At 43.0% G+C, this 11,283-nt stretch overlaps 1 protein-coding gene across 1 annotated transcript; it reads right to left on the bottom strand.

Annotated features, from left to right (window-relative positions):
• Positions 1–457: 457 nt before the first annotated feature.
• LOC142750367 (uncharacterized) lies at positions 458–5,623 on the bottom strand. The gene is made up of 2 exons (XM_075859365.1): positions 5,241–5,623; positions 458–2,445 (listed from the first exon to the last, which is right to left on the bottom strand). The coding sequence occupies exons 1-2, from the start codon at positions 5,602–5,604 to the stop codon at positions 458–460; spliced, it is 2,352 nt and encodes a 783-aa protein (XP_075715480.1). The 5' UTR covers positions 5,605–5,623.
• Positions 5,624–11,283: the final 5,660 nt, after the last annotated feature.

Genomic DNA, 11,283 nt, shown 5'->3' with positions numbered 1-11,283 from the left:
GGACAGATACGCTGTGTACTTTTACGCAGCGTTTCTGTCCTGTGTGTTCGTATCCTGTAGGGGTTTTCCCATCGTAGATAGTGTGTGGGCCAGCACCCGCTTAAACAGTGGGATGGGAATAGGGGACTTCCATTCTCACGATATGTGTGGGTCACACGCCTATTAGACATCCACAGGATATGCTATAAACGTCTGTGGTTGGAGAACTCCTTTATTGTAATAGAGTATATAACAATAACAACAGTACAATAACTAAACTTCTAAAAAAAAGTGACCTAAAGTAATGACATTACGGCGGTGATGTTATAATATTTATTAGAGCTATAAATATAAGGTGGTAATGTACAGCTCCTTCTAGTCATGTAGACCAGTTAGAAGTCGTGAGTCCAGCAGTCCCGTCCTGTTTTTATTTTGTGGATGGCCATTTGGAAAACAGTTTGACCACCCAGTCAGTGATCTACACGATGTTGGTGGGATGATAGTTTTCAGACCACGCAGGACATACAAAGCTGAAGTCTTCAAACAGCTTCTGAGACTTTATGCTGTACGGCTCTTCCTTGTAGCGCAGAGTGGAAGTAACGTTCAGGTACTCAGGAACTGACACGAGTATCTCAGGGGGAACTGCTGTCCGGTTTTCCACATCATTCCAGTTCACAGCTGAGAAAAATTTATGTTTTCTGATGTTTCCTTTGACTCCCAGCCGTCTGTGGTGGTTTTTGTTTAGAAGCCTTTTTAAGATCTGCACTGTCTCAGGGGTTAGGAACTCTGGGTAGGAAGGCGTTTTGGTGTTGACAGCATAATTAATCAATTCCTTTGTTGTGCCGTAGAAAGGGTGCTTACCCGAGGACATTTTGTACAAAGTCACTCCCAGAGCAAAGAAGTCAACCTCTTGTCCATGTTCCAGGCACTTTACCATTTCTGGGGCAGCGTATCCTGGTGTTCCCCTGAAACGCTCTGCAGTGCGCTCATACTCATTCATGATAGAAATACCAAAATCGGCTAATTTGATGTGGCCCTCTCTGGTCAGTAGGATGTTTTTGGGCTTCAGGTCGCGGTGTATGATGCCTTTTTTATGCAGGAACTGCAGACCGCAAACCACTTCTGCTGTTATGAATCTTGACGTGGAAAAATTCAGACGAAGGTTCATCTCAATAAAATCATTTAGGTCCCCCCTGGTGGCCAGTTCCATCACATAATAGACGTAGCTGTCAGTCTGGAAGGCAGCAAGGCCATGAACAAGGTAGTGGTTCTCGTGTGATAGATGGAGAATCTCACGTTCTGCCAGGTTGTACCCATACTCTGTGTGTATCTTCTTGTTGACCACTTTAATGGCAACATGTTCTTTCCGGATTACATCTGTTGCCACCAAAACTTTTCCGAAACCTCCTTTTGCTAATAAAGTGTGGAAAGTAAAGGTTTTCAGAGATAGGGCTACTGTAGCAGTCTTCTTCTTATAAGAAGATGTGGCCACTGGCTCTTCCAGACAGGCGTTGTCACTTTTTTCTTCACGACAACTGCTGCAACTTTGTGATGTCTTTGGTGTCGCGCTGCCTTTCCTGTCCTCTGTCTCCTCTCCAGCATGTTTCTCATTATCCTGACCACTATAATACTGTATGTATATGGTCTCATGGATATGGATTAGGTCTTTGATCTCATGGTAATGTTGGAGAATTTGCTGTTCCAAATATCTGGTTGTCATCTTGTCTTTGGCCTGTTCACCAGTCTTCAGGCTCTTATCTCCAGCAAGTTTCTCACTATCCAGACCACTATAATACTGTATGTATAGGGTCTCATGGATGTGAATTTGGTCTTCGATCTCATGGTAATTTTGGAGAATTTGGTGTTCCACATAGCTGGTTGTCAGCTTGTCTTTGGCCTGTCCATCGGTCTTCAGGCTCTTATCTCCAGCAAGTTTCTCACTATCCAGACCACTATAATACTGTATGTATAGGGTCTCATGGATGTGGATTTGGTCTTCGATCTCATGGTAATGTTGGAGAATTTGGTGTTCCACATAGCCGGTTGTCAGCTTGTCTTTGGCCTGTCCATCGGTCTTCAGGCTCTTATCTCCAGCATGTTTCTCACCATCCTGACCACTATAATACTGTATGTATAGGGTCTCAATTATGTGGATTTGGTCTTCGATCTCACAGTAATGTTGGAGAATGAGCCGTTCCATATAATAGCTTGTCAGCTTATCTTTCTCCTTTCTATCTGCCTTCAGGCTCTTAGATCCAGCATGTTTCTCACTATCCTGACCACTATAATATTGTATGTATAGGGTCTCATGGATGTGGATTTGATCTTGGATCTGATGGTAATGTTGGAGAATATGTTGTTCCACATAGCTGGTTGTCAGCTTATTTTTCTCCTGTCCATATGCCTTCAGGCTTTGATCATCTTTACAATCCTTAGGTTTTTCTTTAGGCTCAGATGTCACATTCACTTTGGAAAAATTAGAAGAGATTTTAATTTTGTTATTATCATGGAAGAATTAACAATTTGTTGTCACATTATGAACATAAAACTTCAGTAATAAACAATGAAGTGAAAAACTTAATGGAGCTCATGTATAAACTGGGTCAGTGAAATGTTCTTAATGAAGCTCATGTATAAACTGGGTCGGTGAAATGTTCTTAATGGATCTCATGTATAAACTGGGTCGGTGAAATGTTCTTATTCAGTCTTTCGTAACGGTGCATATATTATATAGAGAAAGTGATGTTTAGAAGACATTTATTATAAGGCTATGTTCAGATCTGCGTTGGAGACTCAGTTGATAGAGTTGATGGTAAGAGTAGTGCTGGAAGAGGCGCTTTTTCTCCCGTCAAAACAATGGACACCACATCAGACCCTGATGGATGCCATTGTAAGTCAATTGGGTACTTGTGGTATTAGTCGCACAAAGAATCTGGCACTGCGTTGTGGTTTCGGTTATAAGCTGAAACTTTAACGCAGTCGCTAACAGGGCCTAATTGATAATTATTTCTATCTTTTTTTTCATTGATCGCTTTTGTCATATTTTCTCCTATTTGGCGTTTGGTAATATTATAGTGTTCTAACCAGCCATTCATTACTATTACTTTAATATCATAGGATAATACCATGCTTAGCATGTGGAGGATTTAGTGGGGACTCCAGTGGGATCTTTTCTGCTGCCAATAGGCCTCATTTATCAAATCTGTCTAATCGTAAAACTGACCTTATTGCTCATAGCAACCAATCACAGTGCAGCTTTTATTACAACTGCTCTGGAAAAATTAAATCTGCATCTTGATTGGTTGACCTAATCTCCATGATGCTTAAATTTTACATCATCCCCCCGGAGGGTTTATCTCTGTCTAATAGTTAGGTATAATACATATGACAATAGTTAATATTACTGGAAAGTCGCAGCAATGTGTAATATTATGTAACACCATAAATATACATTTTTACCTCATATAGCAGATAGCTAAAGAGATATTCCCATTTTAGGCTTTTATGGCACATCCACAGGATATGCCATAAGTGCCTGATAGGTACAGTTTACACCTCTAGGTCCCTCACCTATTGAGAGAATGGGGTCAAGTTACCCTAGTACATAATTACCCATTAAAATTCGGCAACAAAGGAATACCAGACCCCTGTTATCCCCAAAGGCGAAGGTTCCCGTAGATATGCCATAAATGCCTAAGATGGGAATACCTCTTTAAATTTTATTAGACGAGAATGGTGTCAGGAAAACTGGATCTATGGGAGCGTGTGGCGTTGATCTGCCAAGTAGAAGGCACTGTTGTATTTGTTACCTATAATATATACATTATTATGTATGTAGTTATGTGGTGTGAGGTACAGCTAGGTCCAGAATTATTTGGACAGTGACACTAATTTTGCCATTTTGTACCAAAACATATTAAATATACAGTTATATTATCAATATGGGTTTAAAGCACAGACACTCAGCTTTAGTTTGAGGGTATCAGCTCCTTAACATGTAGCTGCCTCTTTTTCAAGGGACCAAAGGTAATTGGACAATTATCTCAAGAGCTATTTAATGAGCTGCATGGGCTATTCCCCCATTAAGCCATCATCAATTAAGCAGGTAAAACGACTGGAGTTGATTCCAGGTGTGTCAGTTTCTAAGTCTACCATAAAGAGAAGACTTCATGAGAGCAAATACAGCGGGTCCACCACAAGGTGCAAACCATTAATCAGCCTCAAAAATAGAAAGACCAGATTAGACTTTACCAAACAACGTGTAAAGAAACCGCCCAGTTCTGGAACAGCATGAAACTAAGATCAACCGGTACCAGAATGATGAGAGGAAGAAAGTAGGGAGAAGGCTTGGAATGGCTCATGATCCAAAGCACAGCACATCCTCTGTAAAACATGGTGGGGGCAGTGTGATCGCATGGGCATGCATGGCTGCTAAAGGCACTCTAGATGAGACATCGCTCCACTGTACAGATGGACAATGACCCAAAACATACTGCGAAAGCAACCCGGGAGGTTTTTTTAAGACAAAAAAGTGGAATATTCTGCAATGGCCAAGTCAATCACCAGATCTCAACCAGATCGAGCTGCATTTCACTTGCTTAAGAGAAAACTTAGGCAGAAAGACCCACAAAGTAACAACTGAAGACCGCTGCAGTAAAGGCCTGGGAAACATCACAAAGGAGGAAACCGAGTGTTTGGTGATGTCCATGGTTTCCAGACTTCAGGCAGACATTGCCTGCAAAGGATTCTCTACAAAGTATTTAAAAAAAACAACATTTTATTTATAGTAATGTTAATTTGTCCAATTACTTTTGAGCCCATGAAATGAGGAGGCTGTGTAGAAAAATGGTTGCAATTCCTAAACGTTTCACAAGATATTTTTGTTCAACTCCTTGAATTAAACATGAAAGTCTACACTTCAATTGCATCTCAGTTGTTTCATTTCAAATCCAATGTGGTGGCATGCAGAGCCCAAATCATGAAGATTGTGTCAAATAATTCTGGACCTAACTGTATATTATACTGGAGCACTGTTTCTGGATGTTGAGTTCCTTTACACTTAGAATCTAGAGATATCCGTCCTGATTTATCAAAACTGTCCAACAAAGAAAAATTCGGATTAAGGGGTGGATTAAGAAATTAAATCTGGGCTCTTATTGGTTGTTATGGGTAATAAGAACAGTTTTTCTGTTAGACAGTTTTGATTCATGAGGCCTATTCTGTGTATTTATAATTATTATATAATCTACATAATTTCCTACCTTTGTCGTCCACTAGAACCATGTTACTGGGTTCTGGGAGTTCACCGGAACATTTATTTTCCTTCTTGGAGTTGTTCCTCCTCCGCATACATCCGGTAAGCCTTGCAAAGGCTTTCTGTAGGCGCACTAAGAAGCGAGTGGTTCTGCTACACTTAGTCTTACTCGCCTTCTCCTTTCTCTCTTCTCCTACATTCTTTTTGTCTCTCTCCTCTCCTCTACTCTCCTCCCCTCCTTCAATCTCTAGATGCTTCGTCTTCTTCTTCGCTTTCGGCATTTTTGAGCTCTCACGTGCGTCTCTCCTCGTCTGCAGTGTGTGAGTGCAAAGTACCAAACCTGTGCACCAGTGTATGAAGCCACCTGGCATTGTGATGTCACCAACTATGTCATAAGGTTCTACAGCCTGGCATCTGGCATTGTGATGTCACCAGCTATGTCATAAGGTTCTACAGCCTGGCATCTGGCATTGTGATGTCACCAGCTATGTCATAAGGTTCTACAGCCTGGCATCTGACATTGGGATGTCACCAGCTATGAAATATGAATAAAGTCTTTTCAACTTGCATCTCACATTGTGATGTCACATATTTTTCCATCTATCATGCTTTATTCAATATGGCGATTGTCAGATGGCAGCCTTAAGTCATGTGGCTGGGATAACCTGTCTGTAATTCACAGATGATATTATCAAACAGTACAATCATGGTAAAAATGTATAAATATATATATATATATATGTACCTAAATATACACAGCAATTTAGGTATATAAACATAAAACAAAAATGAACATGTAACAAACAGCTTCCCATTGATCAATAGAAAAACATTTGGTTTGCGAAATGCATTGGACAAGAGGAGGCCAGTTATCTGGTGTACCTTGGATATGTTTTTCCTCAAATACGTTAGTAATACTGGAGTCTTATGCACCCTGGCCAGGGGAATAATAGATTATAGTGGTTGTTTTTTGTGTATTTATATATATATATATATATATATATATGCATTTGCCAGGATAGTTATGGATTTTAATTAACAATAATTAAAGTGAGATATTATATTTTTTCCCCTACCCTTAGCCCTTTAATGACCGTGCCTGAAAAGGCCTTAATGACCAACTACATTTTTTTCTTTTTGCCTCTCTGCCTTCCAGCACTCTTATAAGTACAGTGAAGTCATGGACTCATTCTATGAGCGATATCCCTAGCCAGGCGTTGGTAATGCTTTGGCCGGGGATTCCAGCGTGCCAGGAGGAGCCCCTGACTTTATTGTTTATATATGGACAGCAGTGGCGGATTAAGTAGACCATAGGCCCTGGGCTGTTACCCAAACTTGGGCCCCCCTTCTCCACCGCCGCGCCGTAACTATTGCTAACATTACCTTTTTGCACAAGCATCAACAAATGGGTGTTACGATTCCCCTTTCACAGGGCTGTGTCCCTACATACTGACAGTATTACACTGTGCAGGGACACATCCTCCTGACAAGGGGAATGGTAACACTAATTTTTCTATAAATCCTGGACTTCAGAAAGACTTTATGTGGAATACAAGGATTTCCTATAATAAACATGTCAGGACAGGGGACAGATTCTCTACAAATCAAAGTGACTCACAGGTGACGACATTTTAGATTCTAGTAGTTTTTTTTCCTCTTTTCTTCTCCATCCAATCCAGCGCTCACGACGACTTCTCCCGGCCATGACCCATTTCTGCAGCCCCTAAATATAATATCACCATGCACTGTGCATGACTATAATTGTGTCACACACTGTAAACTAAAGCACCACATACACAGTGCCCCCTGTAGATAGCGCCACACACACACACACACACACACACAAAACACACATGTAGATAGCGCCTTACATACACCCCCCTGTAGATAGCGCCACACACCCCCCCTGTACATAGCGCCCCACACACACACACAAACCTGTAGATAGCGCCACACACACACACACACACACACACACACCTGTAGGTAGCACCACAAACACGCCCCCCTGTAGATTTCGCCCCCCCCACACACACACACAAACCTGTTGATAGCGCCACACACATACAACCCCCTATAGATAGCATCACACAGCCCCTATAGATAGAGCCACACAGCGCTCCTTTCCTGAGGGCATGTTCAGACGTGGCAGTATTCTGCAGACACTGTCCGCATCAATACCGCACATAATCCGCGTTGCAGATTCCGTAGCGGATTTGGGTAAAATGTTAAGTAAAATGCTGTGGATTTATCATTGCAGATTCAGGTGCAGATCACATCCTGCTCTCTTTCAAACATTCCCTCTCAGTCTGGCTATAGACCTCGAAACACATAGGTCCAGCCAGAATGATGAAATATCCTGTTCGCGAAAGCAATCCGCAACACAACACACATAACATCTGCGGATTTCATTGCATAAAACTATCAACCAAAATCTACATGCCAAGTAGCACTCCTGCCATTCTGAGCCCTGCAGTGTATCCAAGCAGCAGTTTATGACCACATATGGGGTATTGCCGTACGCGTGAGAAATTGCTTTACAATTGTTGGGGTGCTTTTTCTCCTTTATTCCTTGTGAAAATGAAAACAATTCAACATTTTAGTGGAAAGAATGTAGATTTTCATTTTCACTACATAATCCCAATAATTCAGCAAAAAAACTGTGGTGTCAAAATGCTCACTTTAACGCTAGATAAATTCCACGAGGGGTATAGTTTCCCAAATGGGGTCACTTTTGCCGGGTTTGCACTATTTTGGCCCCTTAGTGGTTTTGCAAATGTGATATGGGGCCGCAAACCATTCCAGCAAAACATGAGCTCCAAAAGTCTAATGGCGCTCCGCCCTTTCTAACTTCCGCCATGTGTCCAAACAGCAGTTTATTACCACATATGGGGTATTACTGTGCTCAGAAGAGTTTGCTTTACAAATATTGGGGTGTTTTTTCTCCTTTATCTGTGGTAAAAATGAAAAAATCTGAGCTAAAACTACATTTTATTAGAAAAAATTTAGATTTTCAATTTCACGGCATAATTCCCATAAATTCAGCAAAAACCGTGTAGGGTCAAAATGCTAACTATACCCTTAGAAAAATTCCTTGAGGGGTGTCGTTTCCAAAATGGGGTCACTTTTGGGGAGTTTCCACTGTTATGGTCCCTCCAGGGCTTTGCAAGCACGACATGGCACCGAAAACCATTCCAGCAAAATCTGCGCTCCAAAATCCAAATGGCCCTCGTTCCCTTCTGAGCCCTGCCGTGGGTCCAAACAGCAGTTTATTACCACATATGGGGTATTGCCATAATCGGGAGACATTGCTTTACAAATGTTGGGGTGCTTTTTCCCTTTTATTCCTTGTAAAATGAAAACATCGTATGTAACTATACCTCTTGAAAAATTCCTTGAGGGATGTAGTTTCCAAAATGTGGTCACTTTTGGGGGGTTTCCACTGTTTTGGCACCACGAGACCTCTTCAAACCTGACATGGTGCCTAAAATATATTCTAATAAAATAGAGGCCCCAAAATCCTCCACGTGCTCCTTTGCTTCTGAGGCCTGTGTTTCAGTCCATTAGCACACTAGGGCCACATATGGGATATTTCTAAAAATTGCAGAATCTGGGCAATAAATATAGAGTTGCGTTTCTCTGGTAAAACTTTCTGTGTTACAGAAAAAACTGTATTACAAATGAATTTCGTAAAAAAAAAAATTTAATTTGTAAATTTCACCTCTACTTTGCTTTATTTCCTGTGAAATGCCTAAAAGGTTAAAATAATTTCTGAATGCTGTTTTGAATACTTTGAGGTGTGCAGTTTTTAAAATGGGGTGTTTTATAGGGGTTTCTAATATATAAGACCCTCAAAGCCACTTCAGAACTGAACAGGTCCCTGAAAAAATAGCCTTTTGAAATTTTCTTGAAAATGCGAGAAATTGCAGCTAAAGTTCTAAGCCTTGTAATGTCCTAGAAAAATAAAAGCACATTCAAAAAACGATGCAACATAGAATCAGAATCGCTTGGATAGGCAAAAGCATTCTGGAGTTATTACCACATAAAGTGACACATGTCAGATTTGCAAAAATCGGCTGTGTCCACAAGGCCAAAACAGGCTTAGACACTAAGGCCTTATTCACACGACAGTGAAAAAAAATGTCCATTAAAAACTGATCAACTGTCAGTTTTTCATGGCCATTTTGCATCAGTTTGTCTCTAAATTTTCATCCATTTCCAGTCCATCTGTCCATTTTTACTGGCCGTTTGACATCCATTTTGCATCAGTTTTTCATGGCTGTTAAAAAAACTGATGAATTTCATTGGTCAGACTTTTTTTGTTCCAGTCCCCTGAAAACACCTAAAGGAAGGTCACATGTTCACCTAAACACTATTTACAGCCTCCCTGTATATGATGCCACACCAGCCTCCCTGTAGATGATGCCACACCAGCCTCCCTGTATATGATGCCACACGCCTCCCTGTATATGATGACACACGCCTCCCTGTAGATGATGCCACACCAGCCTCCCTGTAGATGATGCCACACCAGCCTCCACGTAGATCATGCCACACCAGCCTCCCTGTAGATCATGCCACACCAGCCTCCCTGCAGATCATGCCACACCTGCCTCCCTGTAGATCATGCCCACCTGCTGTAATGGCAGGAAGGAGGTGAAGGGAAAGTGAGCCCTAATCTACCCACCGCCCTGTCCCTGCCTACTTGCAACGACCCGCCCTAGGCGACGGGGTACAACTGGGCGGCGGTCCCTACGCTGTCTAAGTGCACGGGAGAACAAACAGGGAACACGCAAGGGAAGGGGCAGTCGCCCACGTTACGCCGCGAGGAAAAGGAGCGGCGAATGAGTAGTCCGGACCAGGATGAAGTGGAGTATACCCAAGTGAGCACGGAGGAGGAAGCAAGCCAGAGGCAAAGCAAAGCAGGTTAAGCGGAACTGCAGCAAGGCAGAAGCACGGCAGAAGCAGGCTGGAGCAAGCAGCAGTGGGGCCAGGAATCCAGAAGAATTACAAGCACTGAGGAGGAGAACACGGCAGGTAATAAAGGGCAGGGGGCGGAGCTAACTCCGACTAACCAGGCCGCGATAGGCTCTCCCACTCCTGAGCCTGCCACCCTGGTTGGTGGGAGATGGTGTCAGTCGAACAGGTCTGGCCTCAGGTGTGGATTGATTAATCCCAGGAGTATACCTAGACGTAGTACCTGGCAGATCCCTAACAGTACTCCCCCTTTTATGAGGGGCCACCGGACCCTTACTAAGAGGTCCTGGTTTAGTAGGGAAGAGAAGGTGGAACCTCCTGATCAATACCCCAGCGTGAACATCACGGGCAGGTACCCAAGTCCTCTCCTCTGGCCCGTATCCTCTCCAATGGACCAGGTACTGGAGGGAGCCCTGGACCATCCTACTGTCCATAATCTTGGCCACCTCGAATTCCACCCCCTCAGGGGTGAGAACGGGAACAGGAGGTTTCCTCGAGGGGGACCAGGACGGGGAGCAGCGTTTAAGGAGGGAGGCATGGAAGACGTCATGTATGCGAAAGGATGGGGGCAGCTCCAGACGGAAGGATACAGGGTTGAGGACTTCAATGATCTTATAAGGTCCAATAAATCGAGGAGCAAACTTCCTGAACGGGACCTTAAGGCGCAAGTTCCTGGACGACAACCAGACCCGACGACAAACCGGGGGTTAACAGAACGTCTACTATCCGCCTGAATCTTTTGTGCGCTCTGGGACGCCTCTAGGTTCTTCTGAACCTGGGCCCAGACAGTGCACAGTTCCCGATGAACATCCTCTACCTCAGGATTATTGGAACAACCAGGGGAAACGGAGGAGAACCTTGGGTTAAACCCGAAATTACAGAAAAACGGGGAGACCCCTGACGAGTTACTGACCCGGTTATTCAGGGAAAATTCAGCAAGGGGAAGGAATGAGACCCAATCGAATTGACAGTCAGAGATGAAACACCTTAAATATTGTTCCAGGGATTGGTTAGTCCTTTCCGTTTGGCCATTAGTTTCGGGATGGAAGGCGGAGGAGAAGGACAGATCAATC

The sequence above is a fragment of the Rhinoderma darwinii genome, chromosome 3 (genome assembly GCF_050947455.1).
Source record: "Rhinoderma darwinii isolate aRhiDar2 chromosome 3, aRhiDar2.hap1, whole genome shotgun sequence".
Classification (NCBI taxonomy): Eukaryota; Metazoa; Chordata; class Amphibia; order Anura; family Rhinodermatidae; genus Rhinoderma; species Rhinoderma darwinii.
Note: the sequence above shows the minus strand (reverse complement) of the source record. Positions and strands in the feature narration are given on the sequence as shown.

Bases quoted from the DNA above. Each gene is read 5' to 3' on its own strand.
- LOC142750367 (XM_075859365.1), bottom strand. From the start codon at position 5,604: ATGCCAGGTGGCTTCATACACTGGTGCACAGGTTTGGTACTTTGCACT. The intron at 2,446-5,240 runs GTAGGAAATTAT...ATTTTTCCAAAG, and splicing joins GGTTCTAGTGGACGACAAAG to TGAATGTGACATCTGAGCCT.